General features: G+C 37.3%; 1 protein-coding gene across 1 annotated transcript in view; it reads right to left on the minus strand.

Moving 5' to 3' along the window:
- Positions 1-19,398, minus strand: part of PTPRN2 (protein tyrosine phosphatase receptor type N2) — a 656,903-nt gene that overhangs the window by 223,728 nt on the left and 413,777 nt on the right. Inside the window, exon 12 of the mRNA XM_061996660.1 lies at positions 11,913-11,977. Within this exon, the coding sequence (XP_061852644.1) occupies positions 11,913-11,977 (65 nt within the window). The remainder of the gene's footprint in view (positions 1-11,912; positions 11,978-19,398) is intronic.

The following is a 19,398-nucleotide window of genomic DNA, read 5'->3' on the forward strand; positions in this document are numbered from 1 at the left end:
CTATTGTTGTACTTCCATCAAGATAAACTGGGAAAAGATTTTTTTATCCAAGTAGCAAACCAGCTATGCTCCACAACACCAAAAAGCTCTGCAGCACACAGAACCGTAGATGAGCACTGCTAGGTTTATACAAAGTAGTTTTATGGGGAAAATGAGATCACACATCCTGAAGCTGCCTATGACACTCCAGTAGTGTATCAAAGTAGAAGCTCCCTGCAAAAAGGTGACTGGAAATGGGAGTCAGGACAACAGCTGAGTGCAATGAAGCACTAAAACCTCTTCCTTACCTGTGGCAAGAACCCAAGGATGTTACTTAACACAAAGTACCTTAAACAGCCAAAAGAGGTTGCAGAGTGGTGTGACTACTCATACTGTATTGGACATATTGCTTATAAGTAGCACTGTATTGCTTATCTTCAGATACTACCTTGAGATATAATACGGCTTAATATTTCTCCAATCAATGGATCATCATCATAGTATCCCCAATTATGACAAAGAACCTACAGAAGCTACTATAACTGATTTTTTTTTCCTAGATATTCACCTATTGTAGCCAAAATGACTTGTATATGAAGAGTTCTCAATTCTCTCCATGGTGAAACAGCTATTACTTACACTGAAATTAATCATAGAATCATAGAATGGTAGGCTTGGAAGGGACCTTTAGAGATCATCTAGTCCAACTCCCCTGCAGAAGCAGGTTCACCTAGATCAGGTTGCATAGAAACATGTCCAGGTGGGTCTTGAAGACCTCCAAGGAAGGAGACTCCACCACCCCTCTGGGCAGCCTGTTCCACTGCTCTCTCACCCTCACAGTGAAATAGTTTTTTCTTATGTTTAAGTGGAACTTTTTGTGTTCCAGCTTCATCCCATGACCCCTTGTCCAGTTGCTAGCTACTATAGAAAAAAGGGATGTCCCAACCTCCTGACACCCACCCTTTAGATACTTATAAATGTTAATAAGATCATCCCTCAATCTCCTCTTCTCCAGACTAAACAGTCCCAGTTCCCGCAGCCTTTCCTCGTATGAGAGATGTTCCAGTCCCCTGATCATCTTGGTGGCCCTGTGCTGGACTCTCTCCAGCAGTTCCCTCTCCCTCTTGAGCCAAGGAGCCCAGAACTGGACACAGTAGTCCAGAAGAGGCCTCACCAGGGCATAATACCAAAACTTGTACTCAGATGAAGTGAATAAAGAAGAATTCAGATCAAGTAGTGCTACCTAAGCTCAGAGCAGACTGCTGCTGTTCTGCAGCAGAACATGATGAACTTCACAGAATCAATTTAGTGTCTTGGGAAAAGGCAAAGACAAAAAAAGGCAGCTCTAGTCTAAGCACTACTCTGGTCAATTGGCTAACAACACTTTTGGGTGGACATCTTGTTACTGCAGGCAGCAGTAAAGGAACGGGTAACTTTTAGGAACAAATGATGGGATTTCCCAGGAAGCAACTAACTACCTTACATTATCTGGCACCAGTGTGCCAGACACCTGTATGCTGCTGAGCACCCATCTGCTACATATGCTACCTTCTTCTCTTCTCTTCTCTTCTCTTCTCTTCTCTTCTCTTCTCTTCTCTTCTCTTCTCTTCTCTTCTCTTCTCTTCTCTTCTCTTCTCTTCTCTTCTCTTCTCTTCTCTTCTCTTCTCTTCTCTTCTCTTCCCTTCTCTTTTCTTCCCTTTTCTTTTCTTCCCTTTTCCCTATTTTTTTTAAGCTTAGCAGAGGAGTTGATTAAGAAGATAAAGTCTCTGAAAAACATTTTGGACAAAGATACCAGCACAGATTGTACAGTAAGAGATAGCAGGTCTGCCAATACATGCACATCACATTAAGGCTGCTTACACTTGCTTCTCAATGATTTATTGCACAAATTACTGGAATTCTGAAATAGTACAAACCATATCTCCATATTTCTATTTGGTATAGCTTTGATAATGGAAGGATGCAACCTCTTCAACAAGCAATATTTGTATTCTAGCTATTCTCTTTTCTTGGTCACTAAGAATATCCTTTCAGAGAAGCCTGCTTATCGTTCCTTCCTGCTACAGGCAATATAGCTGAACACTGCTGATAGGACTTCTGTCCAGTTCCAAATCTAAAAAAAGATATCTTTTGTGTGACAATTTCTCCAGGAATTAAATAAACCCACTGATGGTATTTTGAGTTTTAGAAGGACAGAGTCACACATTGCTTGTGGGTGCACAGTGATCAATAGCTAGAAGAAACTGTCTAGTGTCCAGTAGCACTCATAATTCTGCTAGATAAGTCTCAGAAAACACAATACCCTTACATGAAAGGATGTGTTCATATACATATATATACATTTATTTGTAAGATCAGAGTCTTAATATATTTATTTTTTTAAAAAGGCCATAAAATCCCCAAGAAGTACAAGGAAGGACAAGAGACCATGTACAGCTACTGAGTTCAACAACAAAATGTTAATAAAAAGTATGTCAAAACAAGGATGTCTTTTAGGATGAACCAGATTTTTACACCAGAGTAGACATAAAAAGTGTCAAGAAATATTTTAACTGAATAGTCTAATAGACAGATATACTAATTGAATATATTACCTAATATACAAAACATACTGCTCTCAATTTTCAGTAAAACATGACACATTTTATTAATATTATATGTTTTTTATGTTTTACGTGTACTCCAAGTGGTAGCTGCCTGACTCTTCCATTCAGAGCACAGCACACAAAATAGAAGTCAGCTCTTCAAGTTGCGCATATGCACACACAGATACATAGATACACACACAAAACCCTAAAGCAACATACTGCACTTATCTTCTTCCCATTTTTAGATCATACATATTTCATTAAGCTTCATGCAGAGTGTCTTCTGATTTATGGTAATTGTCAACAAAAGCAAAAAATGCTGACAATTTTAACCCTGCAGTACTGAGGATTTAACTGAGATAAAATTAAAATGTTTAGAGGGGAAAAAAAAACCCCACAACACCCTAAGCCACTGGGAGCTTGACCCTTGAGATGTTGTCAATTTTTTTTTTTTTTTTATTGTGTTTGTTGTCTGTAGAAGCAGATGCCAGCAGCAACATCTGATGTACCGGACACCTCCAGTGTTATCCCAGCATGCTCATGGCCTGGAGGACTTGGAGTGAGACTAATTTCCATATCAAACCCAATTTAGATGAAACATCTTGGTGTAGTTTTTTTTTTTTTTTTTAAAAAAAAAAAAAGCCAGTGCATCAATAGCCCCTTGATTAGATTTTCATCTCCTGAGCAGACAAATATGAATATTTATTACCATGAATGCAGATTTCCCTCTTTCCATTGCTCTGATCTTGAATATTACCCACTGCTAATTTTTATGAAAATTTGGGCAACATAATGTTTTCACATAAACTGACAGTTCTTGAGATAATCCCGTTATTGTTTGGTGGGAAATGACAGTTTCCGCTTATTCATGTGTTAACGAGGGATTAAATATTGTTTTTCATCACTGTAATCTAAGATGGACTGGAAATTAAAATTCGAACATTGTGTATTAGCAGAGCTTTGAGGACCAGAATTTGTTTGCATTCACTTAGTAAAGATCTGTAAATTAACAGTTTAACCATCAAGTGAAAGCTGTACCATAAAACCAGCACTGACATTTGTAAAATGAACTCATTACTCTACCTGCTAAAAGTAAAGAGCTTGAGAGGTAAACAGTTCACAAAATGACTTTGCTTTGCCAGGGCAAAGTGCACAGTGAGCTGTTGTCAGATGCAATGGTCCTTGGGCATTAATGGACTAGGTCACTTTTCTGTGGCACAAAACATGTCCCTTTCCCATGCCACAGGTTCTGATACTCAAACACTTGATATGCTCAAATCAAGTTGGAATATCATTCTATGATAGATGTAACTGTAGAGCTAAAAGCAATCGCACCCGCCCAGGAGCTGTTTTCATGCATGTCAAAGTGCTGCACACACACCCGATTCAATAGGTCTTGGCACGCAGTATGTAGGCATATATAATTCTCCCCAGAAATGGACATTTTGCTGGAGCTGCAGTATATAGCTGCAAAGGAGTGATTATCTCCTTGGCGCTTGTGTCTAATGCCCAGCAATGCGAATCAGAGGTATCTACATGTACCCAAGTGAAAGTAGTGACAACCTGCAGTATACGAGTCATTATATTGCCCTTTCTACAGAAGTTACAAATTCAGCTATGTAGGTTTGCAACTCTATTGAAAACCTCCCAGCATTTCCTTTTGATACAAGCTAAAGTGCAAATAAAATGAAAACTAGAACTATGCTTAGTCAAAGCAATTCAAACACCTCAAAGCAATTAAAGCTATATCAGCAGGATAAATCTTGACAATTGAAGGAATAAATGCCGCAAAATTGCGCTTCAACACAACTCATGCTTAAATTTAGAATCTTTTAAAAATATTCTGTCTAAAATATGACTTTGTATATATAGCACATAAAACCTTGCACCCTGAAAGATGCTGAAGCGATGGACACACAGCAGCACTACAGCAATTCCGCCTCTAAAGGTGGAAAATTAGTGATATAGAGGTGCAAAACTACTCTGGGCAAGACGAATGTGAATGTGCTCCTAAATCTTCAGTCCTTCCAGAAAGCAGATCAGATGTTAAGTTTTATAGCCTAGTTCTAAATATCCTACAATAAATGGCACAGCAATTGTAACTAGATAGAAAAAAAAGTCACTACCTGTAGCTGAAGTTTTAATTCTAAGGAAAACATGCTTCAGTGCCTGTGCTCCAAAGAGTAGCACACTGAAGCTGCCTCCCATGAACAGTTCCCAGCCTGCATCTTGGTTGGACTTGGTTGGCAAAACAGCCTAGAAGAGAACTAGTTGGCACAAGAAACACCATGAGTGATCTTGTCAACAATTTAACAATACAGAGTAACGTGGGAGTAACGTTAGTAATGCTGATATAGCTATAAGGTCCCTAATGCCAGGGATTCTTACAGAAAGGTTGTATGTCTCACAGCTTGCATCTTAGTCCAAGACACTCAATCACCTATGCTTAGAGAATGAGAGTAGAGGTCCTGGCCAGCGGCTTTCCACGTCAACCTGGAGGGGAATATCCAGACAGGACCAAGCTCTTGCCTCAGGAGGTGGCAGAGTCTCCCTTCTCACAATTTCTATCGCTCAGACTTCAGACAGTTAAACAGAATATAATCTTAATCTATAGCTTTCCCAGCCAACCCGTTACACCACTGAAGATTTTATTTTCCTTTGAGTCATAATGAACTGGCTGCTGGTAGAGAGTGGATGCTGAATTTCATGAATCAGTAAGATATCTAGTACAGTCATGTGCTCCTATGTAAAGATCCTACGTTCCATCTTTATGAATATATCAAATGCATGCTGCCAAATCATAGAGTAGATAATAATATTGATTTTTAAGCAGAATCACTCTGCAGTTTTCTTTATGTAGTCAGGGCTAGTATCTAAATCTCTTTTCTCTATAACGGTTTGTAAGGAGAACTCTTCATGAAAAACAACGGCATGGCAAGGCCTAAACCCAAGACAAATCCTTAAAACAAACATATGCTACTTTTTTAATGGAACAATGTTAAAAATACAAAAAGAAACAACACTAGTAGGATCCATAAGTTCCTGAAGCCACAAGGCAAACTGTATCTTGTTTCATTTTACATGATACTGAATAAAAATTGAATTGCTGTAGTTTCCATGGCAACTGCCACATCACTTGGCACTTCTGTTCCTTTAAATCACACAGTGCTACTGTAAAGGAATTCATGAACCAACATGACACTTCAATACTTGTGCTTTTTATACCGTTTCAGGAGAAAAACATAAATCATTATACATTGATAGTTACATCTGAAAATCAAGTTTGTTGTATTTTTTCTTAACATTACAATCTCCTCATTTCCTTGTCGTGTTCTTTAAAAATTTGTAAAGAAGGTGGAGGGCGTTGTCACAATCAGAACACAAGAAGAGAAATTACTACTGACACCTGATTTCCAAACTGAAGCTGTGACCTGTCATTCAGATGTCAAAATACCTCTGCTATGCAATATTCAAATCAAATACAGGGGATAAACATTGGAACTTTGCCCCTCCACAACCAGAGATGGTGTGATATGTGACAGAAGACAGTCTCTGCAGCATCCAGACATCTCTTCAACTCTAAACAGCAGTTTAAAAGGAAAGTCTAACTATATGCTTAAAGCTAAGCATATTTTAAAGCTTTGCAAAGTTGGGGCCATGATTTATATTGTTTTAGTATGTTCTGAATATAACATGCAGTCACAGAAAGTATATGACAAAATAATGTGGTAAAATGATATACATATTCATGGTGAATATTTCTTGTTTTTATCTTACTATTTATTAACAGTCTGGATGCAATTTATTTGAAAAGCAGCCCTCTAGTGGGCTATGTACCATAATGAATAGTTAATAAACAGCATTAACATTATCTCTAAATATTAGCTAAAATGCATTTTGCAAAAACATACAAAATCTTAAATAAATGAGCCATACAGCTCCATTGTGCTCTTTGGAGAAATTTAATGTTCTGTTTAGCTTTATTCCTTAAAACTCTTGGAGCATTAATTCTACACACTACGGTAGGACTAACTTCTGATTAGCATCACTTTACTATCCATGTACACTCACAGAATGTAATAGTGAGATATTATTCACTGGTAGTAAAACTCCATAAAAGTTGTATATTACTATTAGCATTCTATGTAAAATACAATCTATGAATTTTTAAGGGTTACACATCTTTACAATCTATAATTTATGTGTCGAGAATAAGGTAAATCTTCCTCATTATGCTCTCACTAAGAATATTTCTAAGACTTTAATCCTTTAAGTTTTTCATTTAACAATTATTTTTCTTATTTGTATATATAGCTTTAAAGTTACATGCCTTAAAGCAAGGAACCCATCTGTGACCTAATCCATGTCTTGCCCATAGCAATGTATGTTGCTCCGAAACACTGTCTTCCTGGAAATTGCCAATATAATTCTAGGTAAAATTTGGACATTCAGACATTAATGACAAAACTTTGCAAGATTAAGGAAGATAACATGTTACAAATCTGACTTCTGCCTCAAAGAGGCTTGTACATCACTGTACATCAAGTCTGTCTCATCCTCTAGCTTCACTAGAATCTTTAAATGCAGATTTCTGTATTGTAGTAACATCACTTTACGCAACATGAACATAATTCCACACTTATCAAAATATCTATAAAAGAAATATGGGGAAATATGTAAAAATCTTTTTAGAACATTTTAGAACATTTATAGAGGTACGGCAAAGTGTTTGTTTTACATTTATTGGAGATTATTTTCATTTGGTTTAGAAAACTATTTTAATTCCTGTCTGCCATATGAGAACATGATTTGAATCCTACAATCAAATTGACAGTTCCAGTTATGAGTATGTTTCAATGCAGCCTGAAAGAGTTAATTTAAATGAATACATTCCAGAGTGGATACTGTCAAGGTAGAAACACTGTCATTCCCTCAGTTTGTTACAGGCCTTGATTCAGATCATTTAGTCTCCAAAGCCTGATTAGAATCATTATACTTCCTTGAGCCACTGGAAAGACTGACCTGTTATTCCTGGTGAAAACAAGTTTCAGCCAAAAGCTGGATAAAGTTATTTTCCCACGCCGTAGTAATTGCATTTCAATCATTATTTGAAATTTTCTTAAACTAAAGCCAGACTTGAACCAAACTAGCTGATTTTATGGTTTCCAGAATTAAACTGGAAAATACTGTGCTTTTGCAATAATTCAAAAGTACTCATGTGAAGAGAAATAAGTGGTTCCTGAAAGATGTGGCAGGAAATCCAGATGACTCAGTGACCCTCTATGCCAGGCTGTGGCTCATGGTGCCTGCTGAGTTCCCTCGAGCTGGAAAACAGCTCCTGGGTACAAGTCCTGTTAGACTAATGTTTTTGTGGGACTAAGTCTTTCGACCCTGATGAATCTTGAACTCAGCAAAAGTCAGGTGGAGCCGTGCTGCTGCTAAGGAAACTTTCCCTCCATGTGAGACCAAATACTGTCCCTATGATCTCACAGGGGTGCTCAGCCATGCACAGCAACAAATTCAACTCTTATTTCTGTAAAATGCAATGGTCCACATCAAGCTGGGAGAGAGGAGAATGGAGTTACCAATCATGACTAAATGCTGCTTAGCTCTTCATTTTTTTCACCAGTACTATGACTCTTACAGTATTATGCAAATATACACATAGATAACAAAACATATTCATAACCTCACATACACTCAACTATAGGAGGTTCTTAAACTTCTGAAGATGACCTTAGGACTTCAGAAATTTGTTTCATCTATGAGAGATCAAAAGAAAACACCTCAAAGACAACAGCAGCTTCAATATATCTGAATAATCAAGAAGGTCTGAAAAACTGAATTTTTGTGGCAAAAACATCATGCATGACAATGACTTAGAGAAATCTTGAAGGGCTACTATATATGAGTTTTAGAGCTGTTATAGGCGCTGGAAAACTCTGAATAGAAAATAAGCATCTTAGGAAATACAACTGCAGAGGCAGTCAGTACTACAGCCATGCACACATCCTCAGTATTTCAGCATCAGCACTGGTTTTCTCTATAGTAGAGTTATTCCTGGTTTTCTGGTATAAAAACCTTCTTACAAAAAAGATAGGCGCCAAAATATTTAGCACTTTGACACTGATATGCAGCACATCAAACTCCAGTGTGACTCTTTGGATCTCTGGACTGTTGAATATTCTTCTGGCAAATGTTAGATCTGCAAGTGGATGCGCTGTGGAAGTACAACCAAAGGTCTGTTGTTCCACAGTGACCTGAAAGAAGCTCTGCTTCCCCAAAGTCCAGACAATGTTTCACAGTGTATCATCCAAACCTTCCCATGAAATGTATGGAACTTTAAATCAACAACCTGACACATGACCAGCTTCTGACATTGCAGCTTTGTAATCCTGCTAAAGCAGGGCCTGCTCTATATTGATACAATGCAGCTAACCTCAGCTCTATGAAAAAAAAACCTCACCGAAGCTGTGAAAATGTTTTAAATGACACTAAGATGATGAACTGTATTGTAGCTGTGGTAGACTCCAGACCCGTGTTGTTAATAACTACATAGCACATGTTAATGCAGTGACATAAAAGCAATTCATCAGCCCTCCCTGGACTTGACTGAATTTGACTCAGTGTGAATTTTTTAATCTATTGTTGCGTTTGAAATGCTTTTCTTGAGGGAGAGAGAGAATGCAGGAGACTGAGGACCTCTGAGAAGCACTTCTCTCTTGCACAGGGAGACAGTTTCCTTCTACTGCACCCAAGGCCTGAGCAGTCATTGGTACGTACACATTTCTTATTGAGGCAGAAATCCTGTTGTCATAGACCTACATGTAAAACAGATTTCACTATCCAGAGCAACACATGAATTACTGTTGAGCTTAGAAGTGTTACTGCATTTGTTTATACAGGTACTCCATTTGCCACTAGTATCTCAGCTGTAATTCTCTTGAGCTATTTCAGAGCTGAAACTTGCCATGCAAAACAATCCTTTTTATTTTACAGTCCTGCAAGTGAAGATTATATACCCATTGACTTTGTCATGAATCTGACCTAGTGTCCAAACAAAAAGGCCATTTCTCATTCTAAAACTACAGGTATATTCCTAAGTAGTTTTGATTTGAGCACCTCGACTTTGATTTACAGTTACCATTGCATGCAATTCTATTCATACGGTGTGAAGGAAATTTTTATTCAATAAAAGGGTCCTTTATTATTTTAAAATATGTACTTTCTATTATTATAACAACATTAAACACCAGGGTGAATAAAAACCAAACTGCAGTACTGGATTAACATAGCTAGATTTAACCTGAAATAGCCTGAATCTGATACTCTGTCAACAAAGAAACAGCTTGGTTACAGCACTCCATTATTTTTCATGTAGGTGAGACTACAGAAATGTATTCATTATATACACAATCATATCTGATAAGACTTAGAAAGGGGAATGTACACAGCTGAGAGAATTCACATTCAAAAAATATATAAGCAGCTGAATAAATGTTCTTCCATCACCTTAATGTTCCAAACCACTTGGTTGTTTCACTGCTGATCACCATATCTCAAATGCAACCTGGAATAGATTTGGGCCAAAATGTCTGCTTCCCTTCAGTTAATCCATTTTCACTATTTGCCTACTAAAAATAGATATTTGTCAGACTGTAAAGCACAATCTTCTGTCAAAGTCTTTATTAATCCAAGTAGCACCACCACTATTTTAAAAATCTATACTAGCCTAAATATAGGGGAGTATATATGAAATGCCTTTTACTAAAGCAAATATAAGAACCGGATTGGGGAGATCTCAAGCCTAAGGACTTGTTCATATTTTCCAGTTCTATTAGCTGGTCTTACAAAAAGCTAGGAAGTCCTTGAGGCTATATCTCCTGTACATCTTTAGACTATTATGGTTACAACAACCCTATTATTACAATGTAGATTAATGACGCACTTAACAGGTGACAACTTCTTGCATTTCAAATAACCAAAAACGCTTTATTTCTCCATTGGTCACATATAAGATTAAAAAAAAAAAAATCATTTAACAGTAAGCATTTGAGGTGAAGTGGGATTTCTTTTTCCAGCTTACTCTGAAGCCAACTGGAATCCATTTGATAACTGGAAGCAGACAAAATACGTGAAGGTATTTCATTAGCATGAGGAGTCTTGTTGGATAACTTTTTATGGAATGTGACTTCCATAGTCTGTGCCACAGTCCTGGGTTTCTTGCTATTTAACAAGCCAGGGCTTGAAGATAGCACAAAGACAAGGCTCACTCCAGCTTGAAGTCGTAACACAGCCTGAAGTGTACAGTTATGCTCCAGGATACATTTGCCAAGTCTTGAGGTTATGAACCTTTGAGAACCCCAACTAATTAGATCAACTTCAGTTAAGGAAAGACCCTGGCTTTTATTTTCTGTTAATTTCACCTATATTTGTTTTCAAGTTCTAGTTCTTACAGCTTTGACCCTGAGCATCTCAACAGACCACTTCAGGACAAAGTCTTTTAATAGTGGGAAAAAAGTGACACAAAGAACCTCAGAAATTCTGGCAAGTTAAGTTCCTAGACTGGAACTGATAAATATTATAAATATAAAAAATTTAAATCAGTAAAAAAAGGTAAATTCCTTCAGTATATTACAAGTCAGGAATTCTTATTTTTAATACTGTGACTAATCCAATCACAAGAAAAAGGCATTTGCTTAGCCCTGTGAACATTCACCACTAGTAAAATTACTTAAATGAAAACAGAAAAAAAAAAAAATCACTTTACAGAAAATTAGCACGAGAATTAGCAATCAACTGTAGTTCATACAAAGTTCTTAACAGATAGCATTATCTTGGTTAATAAATGATGAACTGCTTAGCGGAGTTTTTGCTTAGTGGTATCACTATAATAACAGACGTATTTTATTTATGTTTCAAGATACCTCCAAAATAAGCAAGTAATTCACCGGCAGATTCCCTTTAACATCAGAAGACTTTTTATCCCAAATTTAAACTTTCATTTATCTAGATGAGACAGTGCTCCATCAAAACCAAGGGGAATAATAACGATGACTTCAGTTGCTGTGCTCATCTTTTGGGGATTTTGTTCCTGTGATACAACAAAGCAAAAACCTGCATTTCTTAAAGCCGGCTGCACTTTCCACAGAAGGATGGTATTTTTTTCTCTGTGGGATACAGTGCTATTTGTGCAGCAGATTGTATTTTGACAGATGCAACTGTATCATAAAAAGGCCCTTAGCACTATCAGACTCACAAACATTCAAGAGTTCCAGGATTTCTTAAAAAAAAAACCCAACAATTAAAATGTTTTTGAGAGTGTAAAATCCCCAAGCCACTTACCTCCCCCACACCAGTCTGCAGAATTTTCAGTCCAGTTGTTTTTTCAAGCTGTTCTTTGTTTATGGCTGTAAGGAAAATTAAGGTAGAAAGAGTTAAAAGGAAAGCTGGAATATGCATGATTTTGCACATTTACAAGATAACCAACCTTCTTTCCTCCATCAACAAATTCATGAAAGTTTCTGCCTGTGCCATCTATGGAATGTCTTTTCCTGATAGAAACTCTGCTAATCAGGTTTTAATGCATAGGCAAGCCATTAATTGTTAATAATTATATGAAAAAGAAAGAAAAGAAAGCCAAAAGAATGCTGGTTCCCTTGTATACACGGTATCACACACGTTTAACACACATACACAATCTGGAAAATATTCTTCAGTGGAAACTTCCCACTGTCTTAATTGCAGTGAAGACAGGACAGCACCTTACAATTACAAAGGCATTGTCACTGTGTAGGACATTTCACAACAAGTACAGGCTCCTACCTAGCAGGTAAGATATATAGTTTATTTCACAATACCAGGATGCAATGCACAACATTTACTTGTTTTAAATTTATTTTTCTCCTATTTATCAGCTTCTATATCAGTAACAGCATTCAAAACAGACGTAAACAGAAATAAAGTAATCCACCATAAAACAGCTAAATGAAAAACAGAGGTTGTAATCCCTAAGACTACACATATACTTACAACTCCAATGTGGCCATGGCATGAATTTGAGCACTCTCTTACCATTGCCCATACATTTAAATCATTATGGTCTTCACATGATTTTGGCCTTTGCCCACTACTATTCTCACTAAACAATGCCCATCTCTGCTCTTCTGAGGACAGCACGAGGATATAATTATTCCCAGATAGGGGTACATCTAAAGTCATCCTGTTTTGGATGGGAAAAATTTAACCTAGATGCAAACTGTGTCCACTGGATTCATGACCAAAACCCAGGCATCTGGCTTGATTTATTTATGAGTAGAAATGAAGCCTTGCAGCCTTGTTAAACTCTGCTCTTTTTAGCTATCTAGTCATTGACTATGTAATCCGAGTGAGTCATCTAGGCTCTCTCTGCAGTCAATGGAAAGGGATGGACTTTTAATACGATGAGTCATCTCATATATCTTACACACATCTGCAGACACACATCTTTCCTTTGGTAAATAAATAAACTTCAATTTAAGTTGCTAAAGGAAACATTCCTACCAGAAAGGCCAAGAAGTGTGATAGAACATATTGTATACTGTAAATTTACATAAAAATACTGAAAGGAATCAACAGATTTTTCTTTCATTGGTGAAAAAAACTCTTCAATTTTTGCATTTTGAAACATAATCAAAACAGTTCAGATTGCAGCAGACAATTCTCAGAAGCAATGGGAACTGATACATTACTTAGTTTGTCCAAAGTGCAACATAAATGACTCACACATATTTCAGAGGTGAGTTGTATTATTAGGGCTCAATCTCACCTCATATATTCAAAATATGGAAAAATTTTGGTAAGAGTTTGCATTTGCAAAGACTCAAGTACTGAAACTTCAAACAAATCTAATACAGAGAAAATTTGCTGACTGCCTTCAGCAATGGATGAATATTGCCTGTGATTTAAATGGAGAGGAAATTTCTATCAGTCTTTTAGACCCAGACAGCCTTGGTTTTGCTTCTTCTTCATATGGTACTCATGAAGCAAATAGGAACATGGAGTCCAAAGCTAAGAAAGGTTAAACTCCTGTGTTGCAGGATGACAGCCTAAAAACTGCATACTTAAAACTTATGTCACAGTTTACATATTCACAAACATATTTATTCCACCCAAAGTCCCAGAGACCATATGAGGAGAGTTGCCTGTACTATGTAATTTGAGCCTATATTTTCACTATGTAATATATGTTGTGCAGTATGAATTTCAAAAAAAACAAATCATAAAATCATAGAATCACAGAACGGTAGGGGTTGGAAGGAATCTACAAAGATCATCTAGTCCAACCCCTCTGTCACAGCAGGTCCATCTAGACCAAGTTACACAGGAACTCATCCAGGTGGGTTTTGAAAACCTCAGGAGAATGAGACTCCACACCCTGTCCAGGGCAGCCTGTGCCAGGGCTCCCTCACCTGAAGAGTAAAACAGTTTTTCCTTATGTTTAAGTGGAACTCTCTGTGTTCCAGCTTTTGTCCATTACCCCTTGTCCTATCACTGGAAACTACAGAAAAAAAGCGCTGCTCCATCCTCTTGACATACATCTTTCAAATACTTGCAAGTATTAATGAGGTTCCCCCTCTGTCTCCTCTAGACTAAACAGCTCCAGATCTCACAGCCTTCCTCATAAGAAAGATGGTGGCCCTGTACCAGACTCTCTCCAGAAGTTCCCTGTCCCTCTTGAGCAGGGGAGCCAAGAACCAGACACAGGACTCCAGATGAGGCCTCACCAGGGCAGAGTAGAGGTGGAGCAGAGTCTCCCTTGGCCTGCTGGCCACACTCTTCTTGATACATCCCAGAATGCCATTACTCTTCTTAGCCATGAGGGCATATTGCTGGCTCATGGTTAGCTTATTATTAACCAAGACTCCCAGGTGTCTCTCCACAGAGCTGCCCTCCAGTAGATCACTCCCAACCTGTACTGGTAGTGTACGGGAGGTTGTTCCTCCTGAGGTGCAGGACTCTGCACTTGTCCTTGTTGAACTAATGAGCTTGATTTCCAGCCTTGAGATGGACTGTGGACTTTGCCTCTTCACCGATGGCTGATGACCTGCCATGTCACATAACAACATTCTCCCTTTTGAATGTACATAATTGCAAAGATGCTACCATACTGATCGCCTCAGACCCAGCATATGCATGAAAGGCAGATTCCTACTAAATGCAAAAGTTCAGAAAATCTATAAAAACAGAAAGTCCCACAGCTGCCTTCAAAGAAACTGAATGATCCAATAAATGATTCTTTGCTAGCTTAGGATAAACAAAGCTGCACGGCAAAGTGTATGTAAAATACATGTGTATAAGTAAACAACAAGGCTTAAATCCCAGTGTGAAACTTCCTAACACACCAACAGCTAATAGAAAATATTGGCTTTGCTGAATTGCTGAATTTTATAATTACTATTACATATTTTATCTCCACTGTATAGGTTTCCTGCAGACTTTAATTACTGAAGCTTTGATATTAAAAACAAAACCAAGTTTACTTAACAGCCCCTTTCCCCCTTTGATATTGGCTAAAACACAACGGACAGCTCTGACAGCCATGCTAACATAAACTCTGCCAAAATTAGAAGGCATGAAGGTAGGACGTGTTATTGATTAATTCATAACCTGAAAATGGTCAAGCTCAGGCACTGTCAGATTTTAGAGAGAGACACAGCGGACAGTCTCCAGCATGTTCACTCCAGGCATGTACAGAAGCATATTTAAGCTAACCTTGAACTGTACAAGCAGTTCATGAAGGTCAAGAAATTCTGTCAAAAACAGTGGTGCTGAAGCTGAAGCATCAACTACATATCAAGGAGCTGATTCAAGCTGTTGAACAGTGAATATAACTAGTCTTTTTTTACATGTAACTATAATTGAGAATTAACGACAATAAAGCACAGTTAATAGCCTATAGATAGACAAGGAAGAAGTGGTGGGAAAATACATTCAGATTTTAAGAACAAACTTCTGAGCCTTTGAAAATTGGTCTAAATCTTAAAAAATATTTTAGTGTACTACCCTAGCTAGCTTTTATTCCAATACAAATAAACAGCAGACAATGTTACTGTTGCAAATTTTATGAACCGAAAATGATAATTCTGGGTAGGCTGGTATATTGTATATTCCAACAAAGTGGATTTTTTTATGGACACTGTTTAAAGTCTCAAAATACTAACAGAGAACTGACAAATACATCAGCAAATAGGCCTAATAAAAACAGTTATTCAAAAAAAGAAAAAAAAGCCCAAACTCAATCCAGTTAGCAACATATAAATCCCTTTTTTAATCTTCTACTGAAACAAAAAGAGCTTCCAAACACACAAAAAAAGAGGCCTTTAAATTATATTCACTAGATGAAGGATATGCAAATTACCTGAAGAAGCGGAGCCCTATAATGTTCTCAAAATTCTGCAATAGCCTATTTAATTAGTATTTTAATTTATCAGAATAATTCTTTGCACTTGTCAATTTATGCAGTATTCCATATAATTAAGCACGTAGCTACAGTGGAATAATTTTGCCTACTCTCTGTATACCAGTTAGTTTAACCTGAAAGAATCTGTGGAAGTCTCTTCTGTGATCTAAATTACAATGGGTACAACTTAATGGCTTTGCTCTATTAGAAAGCACGATGAGGGGTTACTGAGTGTTTAAGGGTAGGGATTGTCACTGTTCATAATCTTTACTAACCTAAGGGAGGTCTGATGTGTTTTCTGAGAGCTAACATTTATTTCTTTCAGCAGAGTTATCTGACAGTGGTATAATCAGGAATTTGAGTGTCTAGTTTTGTAGTTGACAGGTTTAACCTTAGAGTCCATTGGTTATTAGGAGAAGCAAGTTATACAGGGCTCTGAGCAGACCTCCAGTCTCATTATAGCACTTCTGGAAGAAGGGAGCCCAGAGAAATGAGTGGTTTACAAAAGGTTTGTTATAAAGCAGGTTGTCAAGCACAGTTGCACCCTCCAGCTTACTTGCAGGAGCACAGACTGGCACAAGCATGACGAGAAAAGGGTTTCTACAGGAGGCTTCCTCAGTCTGTCTCCCATGCTACTGCAGGATTTAACAGTCCAGAGAAGATCATTCTTAAAAATGAAAAGTATTTGTGGGAAGATGGTGCCACACAAAAGGAAATCTTGTTTTTCTGCTTTGAATTTGACTTTGAGGGTGTGCTATATTTAATTAAATGTAGAAAAAAGAATTACTTAAAGACATATGACTCCCCTAACCTCTATTACATACCCATTTCAGAATGAGCAAATTCCTGTCCTAGACTCCTCAGCTATATTGACTGGACAGCCAGTTAGTAAACTGACAGAGGGCAATTAATTCAGATTTACAGATGAATTCTACAATTGTCTTCTTCCCATCAGCTTGTTGCAAAGCTCCTTTTGTAGAGCCAAATTCAGAATCATTTCATTTCTTTAAGGAAAGGAAAGGAAAGGAAAGGAAAGGAAAGGAAAGGAAAGGAAAGGAAAGGAAAGGAAAGGAAAGGAAAGGAAAGGAAAGGAAAGGAAAGGAAAGGAAAGGAAAGGAAAGGAAAGGAAAGGAAAGGAAAGGAAAGGAAAGGAAAGGAAAGGAAATCCAGAGAGATGGTGTTTATTACCAGTTAAAAAGCTTTTAAGTTTTTAAAAGTTTCTTAAATCTTAAGCAAATATTGAAGTTTTTAACTTACATCATTCCTCCCCTACAAAGAACACTCCAATTATAAGGAAAGCTTCTTAAAAAAGTGGACCTGAAAGACTGCCTTTATGTTTTGTCAGACTCGCACACTGTGCCATGCATATACATAGCAGATCCTAAAATCTTTGACCCTTGCAATTAAATGAAAATGGATTCCCATAATAAATGGACTCTCTCCCTGTTGAGAAGAACATAGTCTCAGAGTACACTTGCCTTTGCACAGTCTTTGCATCTCCTGAAATTGCTGAGGCATTCACACCACTAAATGAGAATGGGACAGAGGAAAATGACATTCAGTTCAGCACTCTAAGTCTTTTCCCTATGAATATAGGTTTTTCCCACCTCATTCACTTCCCTTTGTTGGAAGCAATTTTAAAGTATTTTAATGAACTTTGAATTAGATACTTAGGTAAGACCACATTTAGAATAACAGACTTTCTGGAACATAAGATAAATTCTCTGTGACTTTGGTATATGTCTACAGAGTGGTGTGGGGAGAACTTGTGCCCAGCCCTTCTTCCAGGTGCTACAGGCTGTGAATCTGTAACTCCTCTCCCCTGGGCAGCAGGAGTATCAAGCTGCAAGTAAATAAGTGAAAATCACAACTTAACCATTCAAAATGCTCCATCTTGATACAAAAATAACTAACTCAAGTGGCCAGATACAGGGAGAATAAGGGTTCCCGTACTAAATTTTGTAGTTCAGTTAATAAGGGACAAGTTCACAGGCTGTGGGCAAAAGGTATTTTGTCTTCCAGTCTTTACTGGGTGATAGCATGAGATAGTTGCTTCATGTATAATTTCTAGTTAACTGGCAGCCAGGCCTGAAGTGGAAATGGTTGCAGAAAAGTCAAAGCCACGTAGCTGTACTAGCAACAGCCTGCTAAATATTATGTCATTTTCAATTTTCAAGTCATTTTTCAAATGATTTTAATTAGATATTGTTTCAATCTCACATGCGTTAATTTAATTTTTTATATCAACATTCCAGCCTTCAATCTGTTCAGATGCAGTACCTTGCTGCCTGGTGTAATTGAAAAAATTGTTTACATCTCCAGAAATTTTGGGAGCATAGATGCTTTACAACCTGCCCCAGTTAATAAAACCAGCAGATGGGAATTTGGGCTACACTCACACCTCGCAGTGCACCTTTGCATTCTCACAGATTTTGGTATAAGACAGCCAAATCTCTGTGTGCATAATCAAGGAATTTTCCATCTCTGTTTGCCCTTAATACTGTTCAAAAAATACACACAAAATCCAGTTGTGAGGAAAACAGCAGCACTGCATGTTACTGCAAGTAAAAATTGGCCCATAACTTGAGTAACTAGTAAGAGCTCTGGATCTTTTAAAATTCATTCACTAAAACAATATCACTTTTCCTTCTCTAAAACATACTTCCCACATCCCTAAGGTCCTGTGGTCAGATAGTATTCAAGGATCAAGCAGCAAAGTCCTGATACATCAGGACCTCATGTGGTGATTTCTTTGCCTATTATGTATTTTAAACACATTCTTTCTGCCTGATTGCTTGCATTGATTTATTTTTACTTATATAATAAATAGTTGCTCAACTGTATGTTTTCCCTTAAGTGTCCTTCAAACTCAGCACACTGCTATTCTGAAATATGATGTTTAAATTGTAGTAAAGAAGTTTGGAATACCTGTAATATAATTTTTAAAATTTCTCTGGAGATTTTTTGTTAATGGTGAGATCAATCTCTACTAAATTTGTTGTTGCAATGAAGAAATAGTCAACATTCCCTCACTAGTCAAGTGAACTAAATAGGTATTGCTAGAGATTGGCTTATCCCATCCTGAGATAGGTACCATTTATTTATCATATGTAAATGTAAGCCTGGAAAGGCTTGTTCAGTCAACCAATCAGTGATTGTTTTTTTATTTTTTCCACAGACATACCCATATGTGAGAAGCATATGTACACAAGCTCCAAAGTAATTCAGTAGTAAATCAGTCCTATAGACAATGCCAAAAGCGAGGAATTTTCAAGGTATAGTGTCAATGTGATGGTTATGTTCTTGACGTATAAACTGTGGAACTGTAGAAAGGAAAACCTTTATCTATTCTAAATACTTTCTTATAGAGTTTATGAAAGTCTGTACAAA

Source organism: Colius striatus, chromosome 5 (genome assembly GCF_028858725.1).
Source record: "Colius striatus isolate bColStr4 chromosome 5, bColStr4.1.hap1, whole genome shotgun sequence".
In the NCBI taxonomy this organism is placed as follows: Eukaryota; Metazoa; Chordata; class Aves; order Coliiformes; family Coliidae; genus Colius; species Colius striatus.